A 27814-nucleotide genomic window follows, 5' to 3' on the forward strand; every position below is an offset into this window, starting at 1 on the left:
GCGCTTTAGAATGCTTTAATGAAATTAACCAACCTTTACTTTCTATGATGAAAATGCATTATATATGGTGGTGTTAATATTAAACCAACAGACAAACGATATTTAAACTAATATCTATATACAAATGGTAAATATCTCCTTAAATAGCTAACAAAATTTACACAAAGATTTTAAGATCTTTTACAGCCTAATTCATTAAATCAAATCTTGTATATATATGTATACACATATACATAAACAGTGTTCAATTTCAAATTCTTCTATCCAATTTACACAAAATGACGCTTTCATGAAATGACCAAATAAATAAATATTGAGAAAGTGAATGATTTAATCTTCTGGGTGTAACTGCTCAACAAAACTGTATATCATAAGTTGGATATTTTAATCATTGTTCAATATTCCTTCTAGAAAGTTAATACTCTGAAAGTATTCTCATTCCTTCAAAGTTTTAAAACCTTACTTACACTAACATGCATCCTTATAACATTAATAAACAATAGCCAAGAGACTAATTTAAACATTGATACTATATTACAATATTGAGAAGTAAAACATGTCAAAAATAAAATACGACATTGATATAAGAAACTTATTAAAAGTTGAAATACTGCCAACCCTAAAATTCTCTGTAGACAAAAATAATTTGGTATCTGATCACTGTAAAACGATAAATTAATGAAATAGCTACCTAAATAGGGTTGACTGAAGGGTGGCTACTTCAACGAAAAAGTAGGACACCATTTATGAAAACAGAATCCACTAAATGCACTCATGGATTACCGATTATGAGATACCAAAGACAGTGGTTAGCCCAATATCAATGTACCATCTGTTATTATTTTATTGTTTGGATAGGGTGTTTGACAATAGCTATCATTTATGGGGGTAACTATCAACATCTTATTTTGTTGTTTTATAGAAGAGAAATTCTTCTAAGCATCAATCTCCTTTTTAACACATTCATTTTTTGTCTCATGTTTATGATGCTATCATCTCAATAGTTGAGATAGTGCAGATGGAGAAGAAAAAGTAGAATGTCAAACCCCATTTCATTTCATTTAAAATGTCATGCATTAACATTTTAATGGATTTGATTTCCAATAATCACCCAAAAATAGTTGAAGAGAATTTGTACAAAACAAATTTTTCTATGGGTAGTTTTCCAAGATTTGATAAGTACTTATATCCATCAATATAAAGTAATAACGAATCTTCATAGCACTATGATGTGTACAATATTTCCAAATTAACTACTGAAAAAAACATTCGTAGATTTCATATTCATGATTAAAAATAAAAAACACAAACCATATGAACATGAATATTGCAAATGACTTAAATAACACTTTTCATTTTAATATACATGTACCTCAAGACACTCCATGGCAATTTATTCTTGTCATTCAACTTGCTCCAAACAATAAAATAAACAAGTAAAGATGGCTGAAAGAAGCTAAGTCCAATAACAAATCATTAGTTTCAATAAGTATATATTTACAGTGTTTTATTTAAAAACTAATTACATATTTAACAATAAGAATACTTTTTTACTTCTGTCTAGTTTAAAAATCTGCTCTTATAAAGTCTTCTCCCTTTTGTTATATTCTAAAAATACTCTCCCATTCTCTGTGTAAAATGTGTCAGAGCTTTAAGAGCGAGCCATATAGTGGGGTTTAATCTATTTTAAATACACCACAATAACCTGTATTCATTATCAGTATTTAAAGCTCCAGTTTTACTCTGATCTCATAATAGACAAAAATGGTCTCTATTATGATTATGTATTTCTATGGAAATGCATCATCGCCCATTCAGTTGAATATACAGGTTGTTAAAATTGGACATAAAACAGGTCTGTTCTATTTTCTATCACCCACAAATATTCATCATCAAGTATGGAAATTGACAAGTATGATTTTCCAGTGTGAAATGAAACTCAGAAATGTGCCTTTAAACTCGACATGTCAAGTAAGATAGGTGGTCAGTTGTAATTTTAAAAGATAAAATTTCAACAGAATTTGAATGTCTTATTTTCAACTTATCAATTGGCAAATGCTGTAAACGGTACATGTAATTTATTGTTAATGCAGAATCTACGTACTACATATTCTACATGCATAGGTAAATGTGGACTGTCAGAATAATAAATAAATTAAAATAGCTGCAACTGGAGGGAATCCTTATTTGTAAATGACAACAGTGTAAGAAACAAGGAACAAACCTTCACACCTCCCATCTCATCTTGACAGATTTTCTGAATTACCTAGATTATGAACATGATAACAATTCATAAGCCAGGTCAATCAAAATATATTTAACAACAATTAAAACATATTTTCATGTAAAATATCTACATCAAACAAAATATTCCATAACAATATACATATGATGTAGATCAAATTCATTTGAGTTAATTACTGAAATAAAACTAGTGAATGTATTAGGCGGTGGATGCTTACATACAATCACTTTTATTTTCTAATTTATAGTTAATCTGAATCACTTCCTTTTGTTCTAATTGTACTTGTACTACATACATGAAGTAAGAGATACATTTTTCAAAAAACAATGCTTATGTTCACCTGTTAGTATGACTTGCGGAATCTTTATGTTTTATTCATTGTCTACTATCAATAATAAACTCTACAATGCAACTCGTATCATCTTTACATAACAAATTAAAATTCCAGAGTTATGACATCAGGGTAACTGTAATTCATTTTTTATAAAGAAAAACATTTTCTTATACTAAAATAGCTACTCTTTCTATTCTGTGAACATGTGGCTGTAGTTGAATGTACTATGATATTGATGGTTCAAGAGAGAGAGAAATTGGGTCTAATGTCCTCTCAACACACACTAGCTCATTTCGGGACTAACACATGGTTCAATTTTATTTCAACAATTCGCTTGCACGTAGGGGTCTTTAAAGGTGTGGTAAAACCCACAAGGTTGACAGGTGACCCTACTCCTTGTCATGTACAACCAGGAATCGAAACCATGCCAGTTGACTCAATGACAGACCTTATACTAACCATTCGGCCATCCAATCCCCCTTGATGAATCAGAGACTATTTATAACATTTACTTTAGCATTTGCACCACCTTGTTTCTTTACAGTGGAATATAAATACATTCATAATGTGATAATCACCTTTTTAATTTGTTAATTAAAGTGCACGGTTGAAATAGTTCAATATTAACTAATGAATTAAATCTGAAATAGTTGGACCTCTCCTCAAGAACAATATGGGAGATATTAATGTATAGTCATAATCCATAGAATATATAAATACTCATATTGTAAGCCTCTGAACTATATCAAAGTGTCAACAAGACCCAGTAGGCCTATTACTTCTGAACTTGATCAAAATCCTTGATAATATTCTAACATACATGTATATAGCATCCAGTGTTCATTTGAGTTATTAATTTAGTCTGGTATTCATAGCACTATTTTTTTTTTCTTATTTGAAAGGTGGATGAATTATGGTTGGTGAGTTTCTATAATAGATGTCTAATACATAATGTATATAAAATAAGATCAATCATTAAAGAAACTAAATAAAACAAATAATTTAGTTTTAAATTACCAAAATATATCTGTGTTAATACTTTAATTTCTATAATTAAATGAGGATTTGAGACAGCTCAAGGTCCATATTAATGATCACATCAAATCTATGAAAACAGATAAATAAATAAATGTCATAATTTCTGAATATAACAACAGATGCTGGTCAATAAATGAGAAAAATTTCATGTAAACAAATATCAGTCTGTATATCAATAACTATTTTTAGCTCATTAAAACTAAACCAAAAAATGGATTAATATTATTTTATTTGTCAATATATGTATTTATTCATAATGTGGAAGGCTTTTAGAACCTTTTATTCTAGGCCCATGCAACTATCTAAATCTCTGTGATAAGTTTTCAAAGAAATAACAAAGGCCTATTGTCCAATGGAATTGAATGTGTCATTCTTGCCTGGTTAACCCTGTCAATAATTCAGACAAGTGTACAGTTAAAAATTTCCACTATACTTTCGTTTTTGTTAATTTTTTCTCCAATACCAGTAAGCAATAAAAGTTGCAGGACATTGCTATGCTTGAATTCACCAAAATTCATGTGTGGTGATCTGTGAAACCAACAGTCAGTTCTCATCATGTGTAATGAATCTTGGTGTGCTACTGGATTCCTCATTAACCATGGAGATACAGGTTGAACAACTTTATTGCACATGTTACTACCGCCCCCATGTATTGGCAATATTCGACACTTCTTGACATTGCAATAGTGCTTTGATTGGAATTCCCCAAAACCTATGTGCAAAACTCAATTTTTTTTTTAAAAACGTCGCTAGAATAATAACAAGAACACAAAAGTACTCTTACAATCTCACATCTTAAAATCACTACATTGGTTACCAATCCATAGAAGACCTGATAACTTTCAAGATTCTAACATTGGTCTAAATGTGTCAACACGATCCTTCACCATCTCACGGCACAAACCTCATTCAGTCAACCAAATCGACCATTTCGCTCACAAAATAAGCCCTCATTGATTGTGCTGCAAGCTAAACTGAATCCTATGGGGATAAAGCCTTCAGTGTCTGTGGAATAACTTACCATTGGAGATACAGATAGCTTAGTTAAATCCAAACTCAAAACCAATTTGTTTGTTACTTATTATTAGAATTAGCTATTATTTACCATGCACTTAGAGCATGCAATATGGATGGAGTGAGCGCAATTATAAATGTACATTATTATTATCATTATTAATAATCTCTTGGCAAAGTCAGGTTTATCAGGTCACTAATGGAAATTTGGAAGTGGTCGCTTATAAACCCTATAAACTGTTTTGACAATCATTTCCAAATGGTAAATAACCTATTTCTTCTCATTTTGACCTTACTTAAAGAAAATAATTTGTTCAGTGCAAACTGGGAACTCTCCTTTAATGAATTACAAGTAATCAGAATTCTAAAGATTGACTTAATAAACTAGAACAATGATAACTGTAAAAGTCAGTAAACATACAGTACACCGGGCAATTTAAATACATGATTAAATTTAATGACTAAAGTTTCAAAAATAAAATACAAGCACCTTTAGAAAGTCATCCAAAAATAAAACCAATCTGTTAAAAGAAATGATGATGAATGAAGTATGTTAAATAACAACTGATTAATCAAGCAAGTTAAAGTGGTGGTATGATTTGTGAAAACAATGACGAATAAAATATTTAAACCCTCTTCAGTACAAACATTAAAATGAACTATACACTAGTGTACTAAATTAACCATTTTTCACATAGTGAAAAAAGCTCACAATTTTTCACATAGTAAAATGTTTAAACAATTTTTAATAGTGACAAAGAAAGGTGACTGACTATGTCCGAGATAAAACTATTTACATCAAAATTTAAGTCCCAATTTCAAAATGTAGTTTTTCTCCTGTCTGGGAAGTGAAATTTGTTAGATGATATTTATGTACTACTAATATAAATATTACCTATATTAAGCTGTACAGTACTAAACATACATGTAGTTGAACTATTTACAAGTGGCAGGATTCATTTTAATAACAAGATTGATTGAATTAGGACTTGTGGTTGGTGACTTAAAAACAAGAACACAACAAAAAATATAATAATGGAGAAAAACAAAACAAAATTAACAGTCTATAACAGTGTGGTGTTTTATGTCACTTTACTCGCGTCGTGTCCGCTTTCGTACGGTGCTTGATATATCTCCCTCCCCTCCTCGTTTAGAATGTTTCATATGTACTTGAGACTGAGCTGTAAGTTGCAGCTTGATTGCACTCGCGTTCAGTTTTGCTGAGGTGAAGATTTTTTTCAGTCCTTTCATTTTCTCGCTGCGTAACACAAGGGTCACAGGTTTGGCCCCTGCTAAATAATCTGTGTTGGTCCCGTTGTCAGTAGCGGCGACAACATCAGAATCTTTACGACATAACATCATGTCTGCCGGACTGTCAGCTTTTAACATAGAGTCCATTGTCAAGCCAATGAATGGTGTACCATTTGATTTCGTGCTCAAGAAATCTTCAATGTCCACACTACGTGAATCAGTAGTAGTATTGTTTATAGTGCTAGATGTAGCAGTGGTGAACGGCTCACCACTACCCAATAAATAATCTTTATTTAATATAGATTCTCCACATGCCTGGGATAAAGCTTGTATGTTTGGATTTGGAGCATCATTTTTACCCCCCTCCCCTACTTTAGAAACTATATCTTTGATCGCAGATTGGATTTGGTCTTCTTTTGAGTCTCCATTTAGTTTAGAATCTACCCCATCATTATCACCGTTTTCGTTTTGATTCTTAACTTTATCTGTCAATTGTGATTTACGTCGACCGCGAAGGGATGTTCGAGATTTAGAATCACTCTGAGATCCTCGTCTTGTTTCCTTTTCATCTGTTTGATCATCAGAATCATCATCATTATCCTCACTATCTCCACCTTCTGAGGTAACAGTTACAAATTCACGAACATGAGAATCAAACTTTGATAATGAGAAAACCATGTGATGTGCCCATGTGATATGTAAAACTGGTGTAGAACTACCTTCCTCCCATTCACAAATACCATCGTAAAATTGTAGAAGCTTCACATAAACTTCAGGATCGCGTAAAAATGGTAATTTCAAGGGATCCGAGCTATTCTCATTGGAGACAGCTTTCACTATATTAGGAATAAAATCATTAGCTATTTCTAGAAACTCTTTGTAGATTTCTTCATCTTGACGATTATAGTTGAAACTGAAATAAAATATTCAAATGAAATTAGTGATCTTTTAAAAGATGTTAAAATTTCAAAATTTGTATGAGGGCATAAAACTGAGAATACCTTGAGCCTAGATCGCTTACTATGTTAAAGGGGTATTTGTGCTTTGGAGATCATCACAGATTATTAACTGCGATTGTCCACGAGTTAACTAATAAGCATTTACATCAGGTTTAAAAAAATTAGATTGTATAAAAAATTTGAGACAGAATTGCCTATCCAATGAAATATAGATCTAAGGTTATTTGAACATGATATATTAAAGATACATTATGGGAGATTAGATACAGGGCTGGTAGTTCTCTCTATAATAGTTAAAGGCTAGAAAATGTAAAGGGAATTTGCTGAAATATTCAGTCAAATTGATTCACCCTGAAACTAGTATTTAGCGATTAAATTTTGGGCCTAGCCTCGATCATCATTACTAAAGTTGGTATGATAAAAAACATAGCCACGATTATCCATTTTTTGATTTAATCAGAAGCAGCAGACCAGGTTCTAATCCAGTAAATATTGCAGGCTAGCGATGCCATCGAGAGTTGATTATGGTCTGGATAAGTTAATTAATGTGTAATTAATAATTTAGAAAACATTTCAGGCCCAAAGAAATACCTGCAATACGCAGATTTAGCTCTTGCATAATGTATGTTTAACAGAGTCATATAAATTCTTGCTTTTAGTGCAAATATGGAAATGGAGCGAGAGAGAGACAGAAACATATGGTTCAATTTTATTTCAATAATTCACTTGCACGTATGGGTCTTTAGCAGTGGGAGGAAACCGGAGAAAACCCACAAGGTTGGACAGGCGACACTACTCCTTGTCACATACAACTGGGGAATCGAAACCATGCCATCTGACTCAATGACAGACCTTATGATGCAGCACGCACACGCTAACCATTCGGCCATCCAACCCCCCATTTTGTTGACAATGCTGCACATACATGTACCAGCAACTGGGAGCATTTTTCATTGTATTTTCATTTGTATTGTCTATGCCATATTCTCTTACCATTTCTATCAGCACAGTTTAGTATATCAACTATTACAGAGTGCCGGATTGATTAGTATCTGAGCCCGGGTTAGTTTATTTTTTATTACAGAATACAGTGAATAATCTGGGATTCAATTTCAAATTTATCGACAAATCAAACAATCTGATTAAAACACAGATCCTATTTCGTTTTGTTTTTTATAGTTCAAAATTTTGTTTTACATGGGTTTACTACATTAGAATCTGGAAGAATTGTTATATAACCGGCGTTATGGTTGATGTGAGGGATTAGCCAATGAAATGGTCTGTTGCATCGAGTTCTTGGCATACCCATGCTCGGAACTATGGGTATCCTACTAGAAACATCAACGTTGATTTATTAATCAAATGTCTGACATCATAGGGTCACGAGCCGCTGGTATGACCCCTGAAGAGACCTCCCACTACAACTGGTCAGATTTCATGTAGTAGAGACCATCACAAGTATAAAAAATGAAATGAAATATAGATCTCTGTATTTTAATCAGATTGCAAATCAATCAAGATATTCAACTGCCTCTTTATGTCAAAAAATAGAAGTGTTGATTTATTTAAATTTGATGAGTTGATTTGTTTTGTGAAGAAAGGTATCTTAACTATGCTTAAAACATTTGGCCTGCAGATAGTCGTGACAGTTGTGACATATATGATGTTTAAGCCAAAATCTATACTGCAGTTAATATACAAACTGAGTTTCAAAACAAGAACTGAATCTTGTATATGAGACAAAACCAATATTTTACTTTTACCTAGATAAAAGAGGTGTAACAATTTAAATTTGGAATGTTTAAATCCAAAATAACTGAGATTGTCTCTCATCAAACACACCTTATGACTAAAAGGATTTTTGTAATATGAAAGAATAATATTACCCGCTAACTACAGCTGCTGCTTCAGCCCAGGCCATGACAGCTGCCTTATATTGATGTTTACGATATAGATAACCTCCTAAATATGTATATGGATACACATGTTGATTGTTGTAATATTTCTTTGAAGCTTCTATAGCTTCGGCGTATAATACTTTACACGGTTTTCTGTTTGGAATGGGGTTTACCTCTTCCAAGTCTCCCAAATTACCAAGAGCCATTGGATACCTGAAATTGAATATCTGAGTATTAAAGACACTGATTGTCTTTGCATTGTCTCTAATTTTTCACAGCTTAAAATGTGCTCAAATTGCTTATGTAACATTTAATGAAGAAAGCATAACAAAAATATCAACAGTAGATCATCTACGTTCTTGGATTCAATCGATTTAAAAACAGGCCCATCAAAAGATTTAACCATATTCTATATATAATTGGCAGTGGATGCCAAATTTTGAAAAGTTTTCAATTGATCATATATTCCTTTTTGAGATTAAACTCTCACAATATTGTAGTATGCAAGGAATTCAAAATCAATCTATTGACGATCACTGACTTACATCTGCTCACAGCAGAACATAGAGCATACCAATCTTAATTGCTAAATCCCTAGTCCCAACTAGTGTCTTATTTATCCCACATGCAATACAGTAGATATTTTGAAAAGATGGTCTAAACTAAACCTAGCAAAAATTGGAATGCCCTATGAAAAGTAAGTGTTGCTAACAGACAATTATAAACACTGATCTGGATCTTCCCCCCGCATTCACAAAAAGCTGATTTGTCGACAAAGCCTAAAACATTTATACTTGGCATGGACAGCATGCAATGGTCATTGTAGGGTAATACATGTAAGTGTCTTTTTGTCTACAGAAAAGAACCAAAAGTGGCATAAGCATATATCAAATAACAAAATTTTACAAATCTTCATCTTACTTTTTCAAATGTTGTTTGTCATATAATGCCCACAAAAGATCCTAAAAAATAAATATAGAATAATATATATACACTGTAAATCGTGTAGTAAGAAAAGCTATAGACCAGTGAGAGTCAAGACTATTGTTTGTTGTTCAGTACTACGCACAATTCAGAAAAGTAACTCAGGTTGAATTTCAGAAAGATTTTTTTTACTCCTGTCAACGTAATCAAATTGTAGTCAATGCATCTTTCCTGCGGCCATTCTTATACAACACATCAAAACTCTTACTTTTTTTTTAATCAGTCACAATGTTTAATTATGAACAGTAGACAGTCCTATAATCATCATTTTATACATGATTTATCAAATCATTGATTAATTAATAATGAGTTGTACATAATCAATCCTCTATCTACAATAATTTCATTTTTAAAAAAAATTCTCTATTTTAACAATCTTTACAAACATTGTTTTTTAACAATCACTATCTATAACAATCATTTTATAATAAATTTAAGAATGTTGTGACATCACGATCATTGTCTATATAAAGACGTCACAAGATCATTAAAATCATTCATCTAAAGGGTGTCTCGACCCAAAACGTTTGAATTAACCATCTCAAAACTTACTGCTGTTGAGTGGGAATTTTTATAAAAATCTACTTGTATAACATTTCTAATGATTGCTGACAGTACGGTATTTGTATAATGTTATTTTTAAAGAATGTGCAACCCTAGTTCAGAAGATAACAATAACCACGCAAAGTGTGGAATACGCCCATACAGCAGCTTTGTCTTCAAAAAAGATTGTAGCATCTATCATGTTCACAAGCTATTCGAAAAATTTGAAATACCCCTAAAAAAGAAGTGTGTGAAACACTGAATATTATACTGGTTCGATCTCTTATAACCTCAATGCTTCAAACCTGATTTGAAAAAAATCTGTTAATTTATATAGACTCTATCACGTTCACAAGGTTTTCGGAAAGGTTTGACGAAAAGATATAGGCAGCGGTGCACAATTCCCGTCGCCCGGGACAGGTTAATCATTTTGTTGGACAGCTGATATTTCGCATTCCGCCCGCCAGCTGACAGGATGATTTTCTCTGACAAATTCTTTGAAATTGAACAATACTTTGCAATCATTTAAAGCATTTTAGTTCCTGTTGGCACAATAATAATAGCCGAATAGACTAACTTCAGTTACAACTAACTTACTAAGCACATGATAGTCCTACCGGTAATAGCTTCCGGTACTAAAAATAACTTTTCTAAAATAAACGAGCATTGTCGAATGACAACATTCCTTACCGAAGATACCGCAATTGTTTTTACTCTATTTTGTGAAAATATGTCCTCCTTTCAATGTCATTCACAGCATTTTATTGTTGAATGATAAATAAACAGCAAAAAATAATGTTATAAGTGTTCATTTCACAAAGATTTCAAAAGCCGTATAGCGTTTTTACATCACATGACTTCTCGCTCACTTTTCCTCACGATCGATGGTACTGTTAGAATTATCCCTGTTTCTTCACGAATTGTGTATACCCACACTTTGATTTTTCAAAGGAATCATTGATTTTCTGATTAAAATATATTTTATGTAGGCAGAAATGTGAATAAAGCTAACTATACTGAGAGGTACCGGTAGACTGATTATCAATGACAATGTGTCATGGTGGTCCGTAAATTGCATGATCCGATAAACTGCTATTTATTTGACTTGGTTAATGGGCAGTTTTTGAGACAGCACTAATATTGTATAACTTAATTTACATGTAGCATTCTTGTATTGTAATATTTCATTTCCAATACGGCATACGCTTGAATGAGAAAAAACGAGTTTGCAAGGGTAAATTATGAATATCTTCCTGTATCGAACCCGGCCATAGCTATCAAAACGGCCGATAGAACAACACAAACTTTTTCTGATGCTTTTTCCTTTTTATCCCTCCATTTATGGTTCTTATTGTCTATTACAATTATAACGTCCTATACATTATTGAAACAGAATTGGAACATTTGGATGCTTAAATATATGTTAGGCTACACAAAATAAATGTCTTGTTTCTCGGGCAACTGACAGCTGTAACTGTAGGGTGGGAGGGTGGTTTATTTTTTTTTTTACCTCATTTCTGGCTAGAGGATGGTGCGAAATAAAATTTGGCTATTGTTGAAAATTGTTGGGGCGGGAGGGTGGCCTTGTATTTTTTTTTTTTTTAACGAGAAAGTCATTACTTGTCTACGGTTTTGCTTTCAGTTATATATTATATACTATTCAAAAAAAGTAGGGGATATTTGATTTTGGGGGCATAATACTAAAATATGCAAATGACTACGAAAAGAGTCACTATAGAACCTAACAGAAGAAACATTTCCAGTTACATGTGACGCCCAAACGCACCAATAGCTACCGCATGGAATGCAGGTGATGCTTGGGATCATCATGGGGGTCCAACCCAAGATTTGCACGACTCTGACTTTGAATGTTACAGTCATTGTGGCATTGAATTCCAGGGTGGAAACATCAGTTTAATTGTTTTAGTGACCAGAAAACCAATTTTGATATGCGTCGGCTTACCCAAAATGAAAGGTTACGTGCCCTTGGCATGCTACAGATCGGCACAACACAGGCGGTTGTGGCGCGGACGATGAATGTTTCTCAGTCTGTCATAAGCAGGCTATGGTCCAGATACCGTGATACACAATCTGTACAGGACAGACCACGCTCAGGTCGACCAAGGGCGACAACTCAAGCCCAGGATCGATTTATCCGTACCTTGGCCTTGAGAAATCGTGTCATCACAGCAAATCAGATCAGCGCTCGTCTTCAAACAGACACTGGTGTGAGAGTGAGTGGCCAGACGATTCGGAATCGACTGCATAGGGGTCACCTTCGCGCCCGACGTCCTCGCGTGATCCCTTGTTTGAGAGATCATCACATTCAGGCAAGACGTCGTTGGTGTAGGGATCGTCAACACTGGGATAATCGACGCTGGAGCAATGTGATGTTTTCAGATGAGTCAAGGTTCACTGTTGATTTTTTGGACAGACGTAGGAGGGTGTGGCGTCGTCGAAACGAGCGCTTCCAAGACGTTAACGTCATCAGACATGATCGATTTGGGGGTGGTTCTGTTATGGTGTGGGGAGGCATCACTGTTGCTGGAAAAACGGCTTTACATGTTGTTGCAGGGCGTGTTACAGGCCAGTACTACCGGGACAACATCTTGGCAGTCCATGTTGTGCCGTTCGCCTGACGTCATGGCCGCCGTTTCATCTTCCAGGATGACAACGCAAGATGTCACAGGGCCAGGATCGTTACAGGTTACCTCCAACAACAGAACATCACCACATTACCTTGGCCAGCACTGAGTCCCGACCTCTCCCCCATCGAGCATGTCTGGGACATGCTTGGACAGAGGTTACGTCAACGTCAACAACGTCCTGCCAATGTCCAAGAACTTGCTGCTGCGTTGCAACAGGAATGGGACAATCTGGACCAAAATGACCTTAGACGTCTCATTAGGAGTATGCCACGTCGGATCAATGCTTGTTTGGCAAACAGAGGAGGATTTACCCGTTACTGACTTGGTTGTGATGCTGTGGTAACTTTGCTGTTTGACCCCGGGTATCATTTTACCCTTATAATGGTCAGTCTGTGTCTTACTTAGTCTAACGATCATTTGGAATAAATCGATGAATGTGAACTTCATTTCATTTTGTCATTTGTTTCTTCGTCAGTTTCATTAGGTGACTTTAATAACACTTAAAAATCAAATATCCCCTACTTTTTTTGAATAGTATACATACTTAGAACATAAACCCAAAAATCAAGTCTACTCAAACACTGAACACTGACTGAAAGGAAAATAATTTTCCATATTTAATTCACGTAATGTAGCTTACTAATGGTAATGGTGACAACCATAATTGAAATTGGTTTAAAATAAAATTCCGTACGACTATTAATAGCCGTCCATAATAACGACAATATTATAAAGAGTAAGCCTCTGTCAGCATGTGTATCAAAAATAATCATCACGGTAAACGACACTTAGATCTAAATCTAGTATCTCTGGTTTATAATGATTGACCTAATTCCAACCAATGCATGTCACGTGTCATCGGGCTTCAGGAAATGACTGTTTCCCAGGATATTCGGTTTGTTTCTCAGGATATTCGGTGTTCTATCTGGGGTTTATATCGAATGACTATTTAAATTTAACTAACAACTCGTCAGTAAAACCATCAAATGTGTAATCCAATTATTATTTTCCGGATTATCAAAACTACCGTTAAATGTGCTAATGACCCAGATTCTGACTAAGGTATGGTGACTATCATCGTATATTTTTCGTAGCCACAAGTTATAATATTAACCTGTTCTACGATTCATTGTTTTATAAGTAGGATTTTTTCAAACATGGACCGACTGAAGCCGGCAATAATGAGCCGATTAAGATCGAATGATTGAAATACATTGCATTGTTGTCAATGACTTTCGGTGTTTAACACGAATCAAATTCTAGTTCACAATGAGAGGTAATTAAAATCATGTGATACAAAAATAGAGGTTCTTTCGATATCAATAAAAAAGACCCGTAAATGAGCGTTTACATCTGAATCAGTTTAATACATTTGAATGGATATTCACGTATGGGGCATGTAGATACATGCGGCATATTCTTTTTATGACTTGCTTATCGATGTTCGGGCGGACGTTACATATTTTTTATTTTTCATCAAGACTAATAAATAGGCCACATGCGCAACCAATTTTGCGGGCGGGCGGTGCCCGAGAAACAACTTATTTTATTTGTGTTGCCTTACTTTGTTATTATTTGTATGTCATTAAAATAAAGTAAAAACAAAAGACCTTATTTTTATATTGAGGGCAGGTGTATTTTTCTGTAGGGCTAGCAAATTTTGGCATGACACCTGCCCATGGGCTAGTTTCGGTAAAAAAGGGGCATAACTCTAAACTCTAAAAATATTAATCCGATTTGATAAAAAGAAATAGAGATCCTTGTCTTATCATAATACAAGTTTCCTAAAAGTTTCAGTAAAATGTAATCAAAATTCTGGCCTATATTTTGCTGATAAGCATTGTAAGCAGTTTGGACAGGTTTTGGCAAAGATAGGTTGCCAGGCTAAGAAACATACACCCACAGCAGCTAAGTTGTCCTGGCAGTCAGCAAGAGTTTTCAAATATTTTTTCTTTTGTCGGTAATGGAACATTTATAATACACTAAAATCTGATTAAGAGAAACAACTCATTAAGTAAATATCAGAACATCATTAGAATTTGTTTGGAATCTTATTCTGCCCCATGCCAATGTCAGCATACAAAACATTTAATATCATGGATTTATCTGTTCAAGTTAACAAAAATCATTGAAAATCAATATACTTGTTCGTCTCGAAACCGGTAACACTAAGTAAGAATTTAAAGTCAATCGGGCATTAATTTTAGCCTCTAGAGCATCCACAAGATATTTCAAAGTGATCAAGCGTCAGAAATCGTTCTAAATCAAAAAGCTTCTTTGTCTTATGACCTTTTAAACACTGTGTATAAATTTAAAGTCAATCGGATATTAACTTTAGCCTCTAGAGCATCCACAAGATATTTCAAAGTGATCGAGGGCCATAACTCTGGCAGTAATTATCGGAAATTTCAATGCAAGTGTATAAAAAGGGGCATAGCTCAAAAAATATTAATCTAATTTTGATGAAAAGAAAGAGGGAAACTTGGCTCATCATAATACAAGTTTCCTAAAGTTGGCAGAAATCAATATAAAACTGTAGCCTCTAGAAGACTGACAAGAGTGGAAAGGTTGGGGGTATAAAAAGTGAGTGTTATGGTTAGTACCCTCCAAAACATGTAAAACTGTTACAATCCCATTTTATGACATGATTAGTGAACATGAAACGATTTTCACTCTGCTATTTTATAATGGGATTTCATTCATTTATGAAACACTGTATTAAAATCTTTGTCTTCTCTGTATCTTTATGAGTTCTACAAACATTCTGTTGACATACTTTATGCATTACAGTTAACAATTTACCTGTTGAAGATTTCCCATTTCTGAACTATCTAATGTAACTGTAATTGATGGATTTATACCAGATACCATAGCTGATACTTCCATTTCTCTTGTACATATAACAGCTTGACCACATAGATATAACCAACTTTTCTCTGTTACTTCTAAACCTACAGGTTGTCCACGTTTATCTTCATTACCTTTACCTATTATATACAAATATACAAAACTATAAATAATATTTACATACATTAGCCCTATTGAATACACAACTCAGATATTAAATTGTTTGTCAATGACACCTGTTCATATTGCATGACCATGGCATTCGCTTGCAAAGGAAAAGTCTCTCTAGTTAAGCATATGTTATTGTTTGCTATGATATGGAAACGATGTAGCATTATTTATACAGTGCAGACTTGATTGCTGGCTTAGTTCTGGTTTGCATAGTCACATCTCGTATTTAATTTTGTTTGTCCTATTACAATAACAGTCTGCCATTTTGTATTTGCAACTCCAGTTCAGGTCTATATCCAATGTTTAGTAATTGGATTAATACGTTTGTTGTTTATTGCTTAAATGCAATGTCTGTGTCTTGTTGCAAGATGGTTTTATGGGTTTTGTTTGTGTGTGGTGCAGTCCGCCTGTACTCAGTACTAGAAAGGTATATACTGTATTAGTCTATTTGAGATTTCAAACAATCTTATTCACTTCTTATTAATTTAATTCATTCACTTGTTTACGCACTTGTACGATAATGATGTTAAATGTTCCATGTCCATCATAACAATGGGAAAGCAATATAAGCCTGAGGGACAAAATATTAAACTAATTATACTTTATACACAAAATTCTTGTCAACTACGTTGATTTCTATTCGAAAATCGTAGATTATCATCCTCGATTATTCAAATTTAGTAATCATGTGAGTATTAGGCTTTATGTCCTCCATCCATACACGGTATTGTGTGGATTTTTGTTTAACTCTTATGGCTATGTATTCATTAAAACTACATAATTATGCTATGCTTTTACCGTGCCAAGTTACTTCTGCTGTTTCACTTCCATTCTCTCCAAACACAACCCAGGCATGATCTTCTGATAAAGCTAAATGAACATCATTATACCCAAGGACTTGAAAAGCTGCAACAACTGCAAAAGCTACCCCAAAACAATCAAGTTTGTTTCCTGAAAAATTTTAAAATTTCGTTAACAGTTACATTATGTCATGTACTATGTTAATTTGTAGTAAATAATCATTCACAACCACATAAAGTACATGTAACCCGTGGCAAATTAAGGGGGATGACTGATAGACTGAAGTCACTGGAGGTCCACAAAATTAGTTAACAGAACAAAAAAGTTTGTGTGTGAACAAATATCATAGCTAGATAAATCAGATGAGGAGGGGGGGGGGGATTCCGACTGTCAATCATGCAATATGTGGGGGATAACTACATGTAGAACTCTCCTGAGATCTTAGTGGGGCTACAGTGTGACAAAGTTTTCCTGAAGTCACACTAAAGAGAGGAGAGAGAGAAATGGGGTTTAATGTCCACTCAACACAACTTTGTCATTTTGGAACTAACATATTGTTCAATTTTATTTCAATAATTCGTTTGCGCGTAGGGGTCCTTAGCAGTGGGAGGAAGCCAGTGGACTGGAGAAAACCCACAAAGTTGGACTGGCGACCCTACTCCTTGTCACATACAACCGGGGAATCAAAACCATGCCACTTGACTCAATGACAGACCTTATGATACAACACTCAGTTACTAACCATTCAGCCATCCAACCCCCCTAAAATTTACTAAAATTAGAAGATGTCAGATTAAAAGTATCATTTTGATGGAATGGCCACTGTTTGAATTAGCTAGACCATCTTGGCATGTACCAGGTATTTTCCCCAAAAATTGAAAAAAATAAAGAAACAAATTCACAGTAGGAGTAATGGATATGGATAAATTTTCATAATAAACTAAATGTACAATGCATTATAGTACACATGTCATATTAATATAAAATGTAAAAAGGAATCTGTTATACACCTGTCTTTGTTTAGACAACAGCCCATTGTCATATAATTCAAATATTTGAATTCTGTCCTAGAAACACAAAGAAATTCTTGATGCGTCACATGCTTTTTATTTAATGAGCAACCTTTTAAAAAAAACATAAAATTACAAAACGGAAACCCCCTTATAGACTTTTTAGATGGCCCACACATACTTTTACTAAAAATAAAACTAACCCTAGCTTCCTGGATCATAAATAAGTATACAACAAGCTTTACTTTTTTTTTTTACAAAAATTTCACCAGCTTTGAAATATTACAATCAGAACTGTGCTTAATGTCAGCAGTAAATCTGACAAAATTGAAATAAACTTGTGTCAGGTTGACATAAGGTCACAACATTTAAATGAAAGGCAGCCCTTTGCACCCAATGACCCAACCCAAAATACATAAATTCTTAACAAAATAAAGTGACCCACTAACATAGTCAAGGAGTTACTGTTCGCCTTCGACAGATTCGCACGTGCAACACGTGGTATACGTCATGACAAGCACGCGCCTACCGGTGCCAGTCTTCAGTTTATGTCATGTGTAATCATTGCTGCTGCGATACCGCTTTTTGACTCACCTGTGAGATAACTGTATAACGACTGGAGATGAGCTTTATCTTTGTAATAACTCCTCGTTAGTCGACTCCAAATAATGTCTGACACTCTTTTGACTAGTTCCCGTGTAGCAATATCTTTTCGGTATAATGACAAGTCAACCCCACTCTTGACATCCGTGACAAATTTTGTATACAAAGCTTCAACCATCGACAATTCGATCACGGGGAAGATGGGTTCTAGTATTCTTGAACGGTCCGTGGTCGCTGACACGTTTCTGTTGACTGTCAACTTGTTTTCTACTGCTCCTATAACTATAGATAACAGTGCTAAATTAGGTCCATCACTATTCTCGAGTTGGTCTATGAATAAATCGACCACAGCTTGACTACTTTCAAGCGGGAAATGTTGTTTTTCACGATCTCTAAAGCCCGCCATCTTGTTGCATTTCTCACGTCAAAGTTAACTAACCTTCAAACAAAGCGGATTTCAAGTGGTTTTTGATATTAAACCCGTTTTTACGTGTTATTACTATACCACCCAACTGCAGTACTAAATGGCGATTTTTTCCTGGCAATAAGAGGACGTAGAACTTGATGATTCAGAATCTTATCAAGATTGTGTCAAGTGCGCAGTTATTTGAGGCTATTTTTACTTATCCAACATGGCTGACGAAAGTTCTGTAAATGAATCGGCTAACGCTGTTTCTACAACTACAGACAATGGAAGTGTCGTACAAGAACAAAATGGAACTCAAGATAATCAGGTGCATACTCCACTTTATTGTAAATTTAAAAAATAGTGATAGTTTACACGCGGAAACGGTAGTTGGTGTCCTTATAACACTGGAAAATCCACGTGTAAAAATAATTTAAACGGCTCAGTTATCATGAAATAATGAGATTCAAGACTTGATGCGCTGAAGCCATTACAGAATAATTTCATGGGTGAAGCCATGATGTGAGGAATAATGATTATGACTGTTCTGATATCCCAGACGTCTATCCAATATTTTTAATATCAAGGAAAAGTGGTTGAATCACTGACTGTTTATCTACTATCTAGGCCTAATCTAGTTGGTGAACTTGGCCCTGATGACTGACTCGGGGACAAGGAAACGATTTGACACTTAACATATGAGGCAAGATTTCACTTCATCTCCTGAATTTCTATGAATTTTAAATTTTAAAAGTTAATGAGCTAAATCAATGTTAGCAGTAGTTACAGTTTTTATTAGACGAAAATTGCATTCCTTTAACACTATATATCCAGGAAATCTTGTATAAATTTATAAAACCAGTATGACCTTGCTAAAAAAAAAAAGGTACGAATCCATTGCGTTAATAAAATCACGTCGTCACAGCACAAACAAAGAAGGGGGGTTGGATGGTCGAATGGTTAGCACGTGCATGCTGTATCATAAGGCCTGTCATTGAGTCAACTGGCGTGGTTTCGAATCCCCGGTTGTACGTGACAAGGAGTAGGGTCGCCTGTCCAACCTCGTGGGTTTTCTCCGGGTCCCCCGGTTTCCTACCACTGCTAAAGACCCCTACGCGCAAGCGAATTATTGAAATAAAATTAAACCGTATTTTAGTCCCGAAATGACCTAGTTTGTGTTGAGTGGATGTTAAACCCCATCTCTCTCTCTCTCTCTCTCTCTCACAAACAAAGAATTGACAGGACAACAATTTTTTCCATTTGGTAAATAATGGGTAGGTCCTACAAACACATGAATAATGTGTTATAATTAATAAGTGAAATAAGTCTTAATTTGAAAATATTTATAATGACCCTACATATCCTTTTTGCAACATATTTCATCTATGCCATATAGGGTATTTCATTCTCCAAAATAAGTACAAATATGTCAACTGGAAAAAGTTATCGTTCTGTATTCTGGACAATCACACCGGCTGCATATTGTCTGTGTGACGTACATGTAGTGCTAGCTAATTTTAGGTGAAAAATAAAATAATTTTTGACCTGAAATGACCCAGTTGAGTTAGTGATGTTAAACTCTTTCTGAAGAGTTTGAAAAAATATCTTACCACCCCCCCCTCCCCTGCGAAATAAAAATAAAATGAATACGTCATTCATTTCATTTTCACTAGTAATGTTATTTGTTTATATATAACTACTACTTGCATAATTTCATTGAAAATAATTTCAGGTTGAAGGCACTCCAGCTCAACCCGCACCACCACAGGGTTTCAATCTTTGGACAACTGTTAAAACTTTGCTGGTTCGAATGCTATTCATTTACATGATTTCAAGCTTTTTCCGTAGATCACCAACCAACCCTGCACCAGATACAACTGGAGAGAAGAAGGTTGCTGGGATTTCAGTTCCAGCAACAAATCTCTTTTCTAAAGGAACTGTCCTGGTAATTTATTCATTCCACATTTATAGATATATTCAGATGCCCTACATATCCAAGCTACAGTGAAAGCTAGAAGCATTTTTAACGACATCTTTAATCATTTTCGATTTTCTTTTAAAGATACTCAAGATTATGTTCACAATATTGAAAATGTTACATGTAGGTGATTATCCAGTAGTACTAGATAAACATGCTTTTACTAGCAATCTGATTACCTTGAAACAAGGCTGCTCAAATTTAATAACATATATGCAGCTTACCACATGACTAATAATTATCACACATCAGATCAACTTAATTCAATGCTTTATTTTAACTTACATCAAACTAGTTTAGCTTCATTCAATTTTTCATGTAGTTTGATTAGATATAGAGTTGCGAGGAATTGTATTATATGGTTTAGAGATGTTCATGTTGGTCAAGATGTTCCTATATATTTCAGGATTTGTATGTATATTTATCAGAACAAGAGGATTTTACGGATTTCAAAAATGAAGCTGCTTTATTCTGGCGGAAAAAGAATTTGATATATGGTGATTGGGATGCTGGAGAAAATGGGGATGGTTCTTTTATTCAACAGAGTAAAGTCACAGCTTCTCATGTATGTCTTAATCTACATTGTTAGTCTACACAAGAAAATTATCATATCTTGTCATATGTGAGCTGCTCCCACAAAACTAGGCTCTTGGTCATTTTTATAAAAATAGAGCTGGCAGCATATTTGAATAGTCCACAGCCTAAGCTTTCCAAAAATGCAATTCCATTTAAATTTGTCGTATCATCTGGAGTTGAGTTCGGCTCATTCACAGCAACAAGAAGGCATACAGTTTATGCTTTTGTGCCTGTAGTACAAAATGAAGTTGTGCGACAAGCACCTGGTTTTGTGGGAGCGGGTCACATATAGGTTACACTATGAATATCAAATGTGTCATAGGCACATATTTGGAGTATCTAAAGAAAATTTCCTTAATAAGAACCTTGAAATTAATCATCCTAATTTGTGTGAAAACAGAGCCATATGTTGTATGGTGAAGTACTAATTTTACAGTAATGTAATAATTCACAAGAGAATATTTATAGGAAGATGTTAATTTCTATTTCAGGCTGTACAGAACAATGGATCATTATATTTACATGTTTATTTTGTGAAAGAAGGAAGATCACCTGATCCAGCAGATAAAGGAAGATATAGTAAAAAGAATACAGTTTCTAGATCTAAGCGTAAGTTTTATATCCTTCCCTCTAATAATCCTTAACACAAAATATAAACCAGGAAGTTTCTATGTAATTCACATATTAATAATCATACAAAATAAATACTGATAGATCACTTCCTTTTATGTTAAACTAGCTGTCGACCCATTGTAGCACAGGTATAGCCATGAAACGGAAGTAGCATAACTCCGAAACCGGAAGGGGTAATCCATCGCCACCAGACCTATGTTACTCCCTGGTCCAAGCTACCCCATTAAACCAAATGTCAGTCTTGAGACAGCCCTAATGTAGCCACCAATCCTGAACAGAGAGACGAAAGTCACTAGTATAGATTCTTATTGTAAAAGAAAACATTAGTAGTGTCTCTAATTTTCTTAAATTCAATCCAATATTATCCCAATGTTGAATTCATTTAAAACAATTTTCTAGGTTTAATTTTTTGAACAGGATAATAGATCGCTATTTTAATGGGGTTCCCCTTTATCATAAGATGTCATTGATATCTAAGAACGGACAGAAATTCACTTGGAAAAAAACAATTGTTTGTTAGCTGGAATTCAATTGTTCACTTTAAAATGTTTTATACTGAGCTATGAACATCCTTCAGATTAAGTCAAACTTGTCACATTTTAATATTTTGTAACATGCACACTGTGGATCATAAGGTCTGTAATCTATGCAGATGATGGATTTAATTCCACAAGAGTTAAGGATACCTGTCTTAGCTTGTGGGTACTCTGGTTATCTCACACTTCTAAAAGGATCCATGTATACAACTGAATTATTAAATAAAATTTACCACATGTTCATCCCAAAATGACTTTATTACGGTTATGTGAACTTTAAACCCATTTCTACCTCTTACCTTTTTTCTTCAATTACTGAACTGATTTAATCATATTAAATTAGAATAAACATAACAACCAAAGTTATTATTATCCTTTAATTTCGATAAAATAGATAAAGTTATTTTCAGATATTCATATTTATTTTTAGGTCTTAATAAATTTAAGAAGAGAGTATTCCACAAATCTGTAAACCTATTAACAGGTGAAACAGATGTACATCCAGATCTTATTATGGTTTGTAGTATATATTATAAATTCTAATTTCATTAACAAAAACAAAAGAAATACATCTCCCCAAAAGTAAGAAGGAACTATGAAAACAATGTGATAAAGAACCTTATATTGTTGGTTAGTCATTGTAACATATTTTATTCTATTTCTTTCATCACTTTTCAGAGGGATAATTCATCTTCATTTGAAATTCTTTCTCACTGGCATCCTAATTTAACCTTGAATCTCCTTGATGATCACTCTCCATGGATGAGAGGGTCGGTACCACCTCCACTTGATGAATGTAAGTACATATAGTTTATTCTCTTCTGTAAACATACGTCAATGGGGTATAACCATATTAAAACAAAATAAATTTAAATGAAAATACGATACCTGTGTACCATCCTTATTCCTTAGGCTACATCTGTATACATCATCTCACGAAGCAAGATACTCATACCATATTAATCAAATGCAGTAACATAATAAACAATATAAAAAAGTCAACTATTGAATATTGGTATCAGCACGCCATCTATATGACTAAAACAGTTATTCCCCTTAACTAGTCTACACTTGAATTGTCACTATTATGTTTGGGAAATTGTATAAAAAAAACTGAGAAAATATTTCTGTGTAATATCACAATATTTTATAACAAAAATATTAATTGTATAAATTTTCCTTTTGTCTTTCAGTTATTGATTTTGTACCTGATAGTAATGAGTATTATCCTGTTGTATATTTCAATGATTATTGGAATCTACAAAGAGATTATCTGCCAGTAAATGAAACAACAAAGTAAGGAAATTATTTATTTCCATGCATTTGTTTATTATTCAACTTAAATCAAAATTACTAGTCATGCCAGGGGAAACCGGAATACAGCCTTGTCCTACGTTCAAAGAGATTTAGAGGTTTTTTTCCCCCGATGTAAAATCAAGAAGGGGGCATCTTTCTTTAGATTGAGTTGATCATTCCTATGGAATGAAAACATTCAATTGCCCATTTATGTCTTTGCAATTTAACAGCTACATTAAACATACACTATGCAAGAGCTAAATCTGTCTATTGCAGGTCTTTCTTTAGGCCATAAATGTTATCTAAATTATTAGACATTAATTAGCTTATCAAGACCATAATCAGCTCTCAGTGCCATCGTTAGCCTGCGATTTTTAGTGGATTTGAATACGTTTTATGATAGATGATTTAATGTAAAAATGGATAATTGAGACTTTGTTTATTATCGTTCGAACGGTAGTAATGACGATCGAGACTAGGCTAAAATTGAATCACTAATATCTTGGTTCAGAATTAAGCAATTTGACACTAATTTTCTGCGTATTCTGTTTTCATTATAGTGAGAACTGTCGTCTCTTTTATCCAATCTTACCTAATACTCCTTTAACTTTTCAAGCTGAATAATGTGTACGCTTTAATATTTTACTGGTAGGCTCATCCCATATTACTTTACTATAATTTTGCTATTTGTTTTTTTTGTAGAGTTTTAAACTTTACACTAACCTATTCACCAATCTCCTTGTTCAAATGGCAAATGTATGCTGCTCAAAGTATGAGAAATAAATGGTATAACTTTATGGGAAGCGATTTAATGGAAGAATCTGATCAAGATCAGGATTCTTTGAAGGTACTTTTATATATTATCTAAATATTTCATATTTGGTTAGAAACATCCATTTCTAATTCTATATTTTATGGCAGAACAGTATCTAGGAGTAAAAGCGTATTGGACTGAAAAAACTTCTCTTCATATGTAATTAATAATTCCTTTTTTTGGCATTATTAGCATTTTATTTTATTGATATATATATATATATCAATCTTTAATTTTTTCAGACAGCATTTTTAGAGACGAATCCTTATCTTTTGGGTATGACGATTGTTGTTTCTATTTTACATAGTGTATTTGAGTTTCTGGCATTTAAGAATGGTAAGTCTCATTGAAATATATTCAGATTATTCATATTTATTGCAGTAAAATCTACTGTGCTAGTAAAACTGATAAAGGATTTTAGTGATACATACAAGTGATTCCATGCTCAACCCAAGTTTTAAACAGTGTTCGGGATTTGTTCTCTTTGTCTTCAGTTTCAAAGTCTGTCATTGAGTCGACTGGCATGGTTTCTAATCCCCGGTTGTACGTGACAAGGAGTAGAGACACCTGTCCAACCTCGTGGGTTTTCTCCGGGTCCTCCGGTTTCCTCCCACTGCTAAAGACCCCTATGCGCAAGCGAATTATTGAAATAAAATTAAACCATATGTTAGTCCCGAAATGATCTAGTTGTGTCGAGTGGACGTTAAACCCCATTTCTCTCTCTCTCTCTCTAATGTGATTTGATATACTGTATACGCTTATTGAATCATTGTATACATGTTTTAAACAGTGTTTGTGATTTGTTCTCTTTGTCTCCAGTTTCAATGATTTGATATACTGTGTACGCTTATTGAGTCATTGTATACTTGTTTCTGTTTTCAGATATTCAATTTTGGAAGAGTCGTAAATCCTTGGAAGGTTTATCTGTCAGATCTGTGTTCTTCAATGTCTTCCAGTCTCTTATTGTACTGTTATACGTGATGGACAATGAAACTAATACTGTTGTTAGAATCAGTATCTTTGTAGGACTGGGTATCGAAATCTGGAAAATACACAAAGTCATGGATGTCAAGGTAGGATACTGTAGAAATGCTGGAGTTTTATTTTAACCTTCTTTTGAATAAATTAATACACTGTGAAACTGAAAACTTTCATCTATAACCTAGGCCTTTTACTAATAAAGGCATTAAATTATACAAGTTGTCATTACGGTACTCTAAACTAATGTTTAGTATTTGTAGAAAGTGGTATAATTCAATTAGCAGGCGTGTAACTAGCTGTAAAAGCATGACTATTTCTCTTATGTATATATACACCACTATGGTCTATAACACTTATTAGCCACAGTTTTAACATCTTCGTTAAATAACACCTACTTTGACTACTGTCTTATTACTATTTTAACATTATGCATATAACATGACAACTTAGATCTGTTTGTAGCAGATATTTACATTAATAAAAGTGATTTGTTCATAAGTGAGAAATATCAACTTTGCAGTGTGAGCTTATGTAATGATTATCTACTTTTGATAAGCCCCACATTCTAATAACAATAGAATAAAGTGCAAATCAAGGTTTCTGTCTTCTGTTCATCAGATTCCAAACCCCAGATTTCTTTAACATGGACACCAACATGTACATGGAACCTCATTTTTTTAAAATCTCATGGAAATGTTCCATGCTAGCCCATCCATTATGCACCAATGACAAGGGGAAACCAGGCTGGAACTTTTTTATGCCAACAAATGGGGATTGGACCCCGCACCTCCAGGTTTGTGATCAACAAAATTAAAACATTAATTCCATGACATATTTATAGTATTATTAGAATTAAATATTTCTGTTCTTTTTATAGTTGGATCGAGAGCGTAAATTATTTGGATTTTTACCAAGAATAACTATAAAAGATAAATCAAGTTATACACAGTCTAATACTAAACAGTATGATATGGTTAGTTTAAATTTTTATTCAAGTATATTGACCTATAAATTTTAATGTTTACATTCTGAATAGTAATGTTAACGTGCAGTTATGAAATATCCTCAATATATGTTATTTTTACTCCCTATAGTTGTTAATATACCACATATTAAGCTGTTAAAATGTAAAATTATGTTCTTCAATAATGAAATATCCATTAGATTCTTCGAAAGACAGGGGGCTATTAAAATGGGTCTGTCTGTCAAACTTTTTGGGACACAATAACTCTCATACAAATTGAACAAGAATGTTCAAACTTAGGCTTTTTTATCGAATTGCCAAATCGATTTGAATTTAGTGGAGATGTCATGTGACAGTATAGTCGATTTCAAAGTACTTTGGCGAGTTCGTTAAATGCTCCGATTAGCTGTAAACAATCTTGTGGCTGGCCACAGTTGAAAAAAACATGTGATCACCCGATCAAATCGTTAAATCGCACCCTGAAGTGATTTGGCGATTTGATGTAATCGCTTTGGAAATCGGTGTCGATAAATTCGTTGATTAGGGTAACCAATTTGAATTAGATGGACGTTAAAGATGAAAATTTGATTGAATGCAGATCACTTTGGCTAATCGGTGGTCGATAAAAACGCCTTTGGTGTAGGTATATATTAGGACACAATAACTTTAGTTATAATTGGGTGAGGGTGACACACTCAGGGTAAGCAGAGCGATGAGCAATTTCATTGGTCGAGACTTTGGAACACAATACCTATCCTTCTAATTGAGGTGGAATGTTCAAATTTGATGTAGGCATTCATTTGGTGTGTGCCTTGATGGAGTTCGAAGATGAGCATTTTCTGTTTAGGCTAAGCACTTTGATTGGTTCATGCTTTGGGACACGATAACTTTGGTTCTAGTTAAGTAATAGTATTAAACTCAGTGTATAGTTTCATCACATCTATACCTTGACTAAGTTCGATAATGAGCATTTTCGGCTCAGGGTAAGCAGTTTGGAGCTTGTTTCATTACATCAATACCTTAACAAAATTTGATGCTGGGCGTATTCTGCTTAGACAAAGTAGTGACTTCAATCTGATTGGTCGAGAATTTGGAACACAATAACTCTCCTTCTAATTGGGGCAGAATGTTTAAATTTGGTGTAGGTGTCTATTATGTGAATGCCTTGACAAAGTTAGATCATCCGCATTTTTCATGAAGGCTAAGAGAGATAAGCAATTTGATTGGTTGAGACTTTGGAACATGATAACTTTGGTTCTAATTCTGAGAGAGTGGTGAAACTCC

The 27814-nt window shown here is 33.9% G+C and overlaps 2 protein-coding genes across 2 annotated transcripts in view; one reads left to right on the forward strand and one right to left on the reverse strand.

Annotated features, from left to right (window-relative positions):
• On the reverse strand, window positions 1–18865 carry LOC126820478 (menin). The gene is made up of 6 exons (XM_050548469.2): window positions 18338–18865; window positions 16731–16883; window positions 15717–15901; window positions 9661–9701; window positions 8728–8952; window positions 1–6795 (listed from the first exon to the last, which is right to left on the reverse strand). Exons 1-6 carry the CDS (start codon window positions 18750–18752, stop codon window positions 5724–5726), a joined length of 2091 nt encoding a protein of 696 aa, XP_050404426.1. The 5' UTR covers window positions 18753–18865; the 3' UTR covers window positions 1–5723.
• LOC126820479 (putative lipid scramblase CLPTM1) overlaps window positions 18751–27814 on the forward strand; it is a 12158-nt gene continuing 3094 nt past the window's right edge. Inside the window, exons 1-11 of the mRNA XM_050548470.2 lie at window positions 18751–19080; window positions 20485–20697; window positions 21137–21295; window positions 21798–21915; window positions 22906–22991; window positions 23154–23271; window positions 23669–23771; window positions 24474–24618; window positions 24828–24921; window positions 25468–25658; window positions 26444–26539. Coding sequence (XP_050404427.1) covers window positions 18979–19080; window positions 20485–20697; window positions 21137–21295; window positions 21798–21915; window positions 22906–22991; window positions 23154–23271; window positions 23669–23771; window positions 24474–24618; window positions 24828–24921; window positions 25468–25658; window positions 26444–26539 — 1425 coding nt within the window. The 5' untranslated portion in view covers window positions 18751–18978. The remainder of the gene's footprint in view (window positions 19081–20484; window positions 20698–21136; window positions 21296–21797; window positions 21916–22905; window positions 22992–23153; window positions 23272–23668; window positions 23772–24473; window positions 24619–24827; window positions 24922–25467; window positions 25659–26443; window positions 26540–27814) is intronic.

Source organism: Patella vulgata, chromosome 5 (assembly GCF_932274485.2).
Source record: "Patella vulgata chromosome 5, xgPatVulg1.2, whole genome shotgun sequence".
Lineage (NCBI taxonomy): Eukaryota > Metazoa > Mollusca > Gastropoda > Patellidae > Patella > Patella vulgata.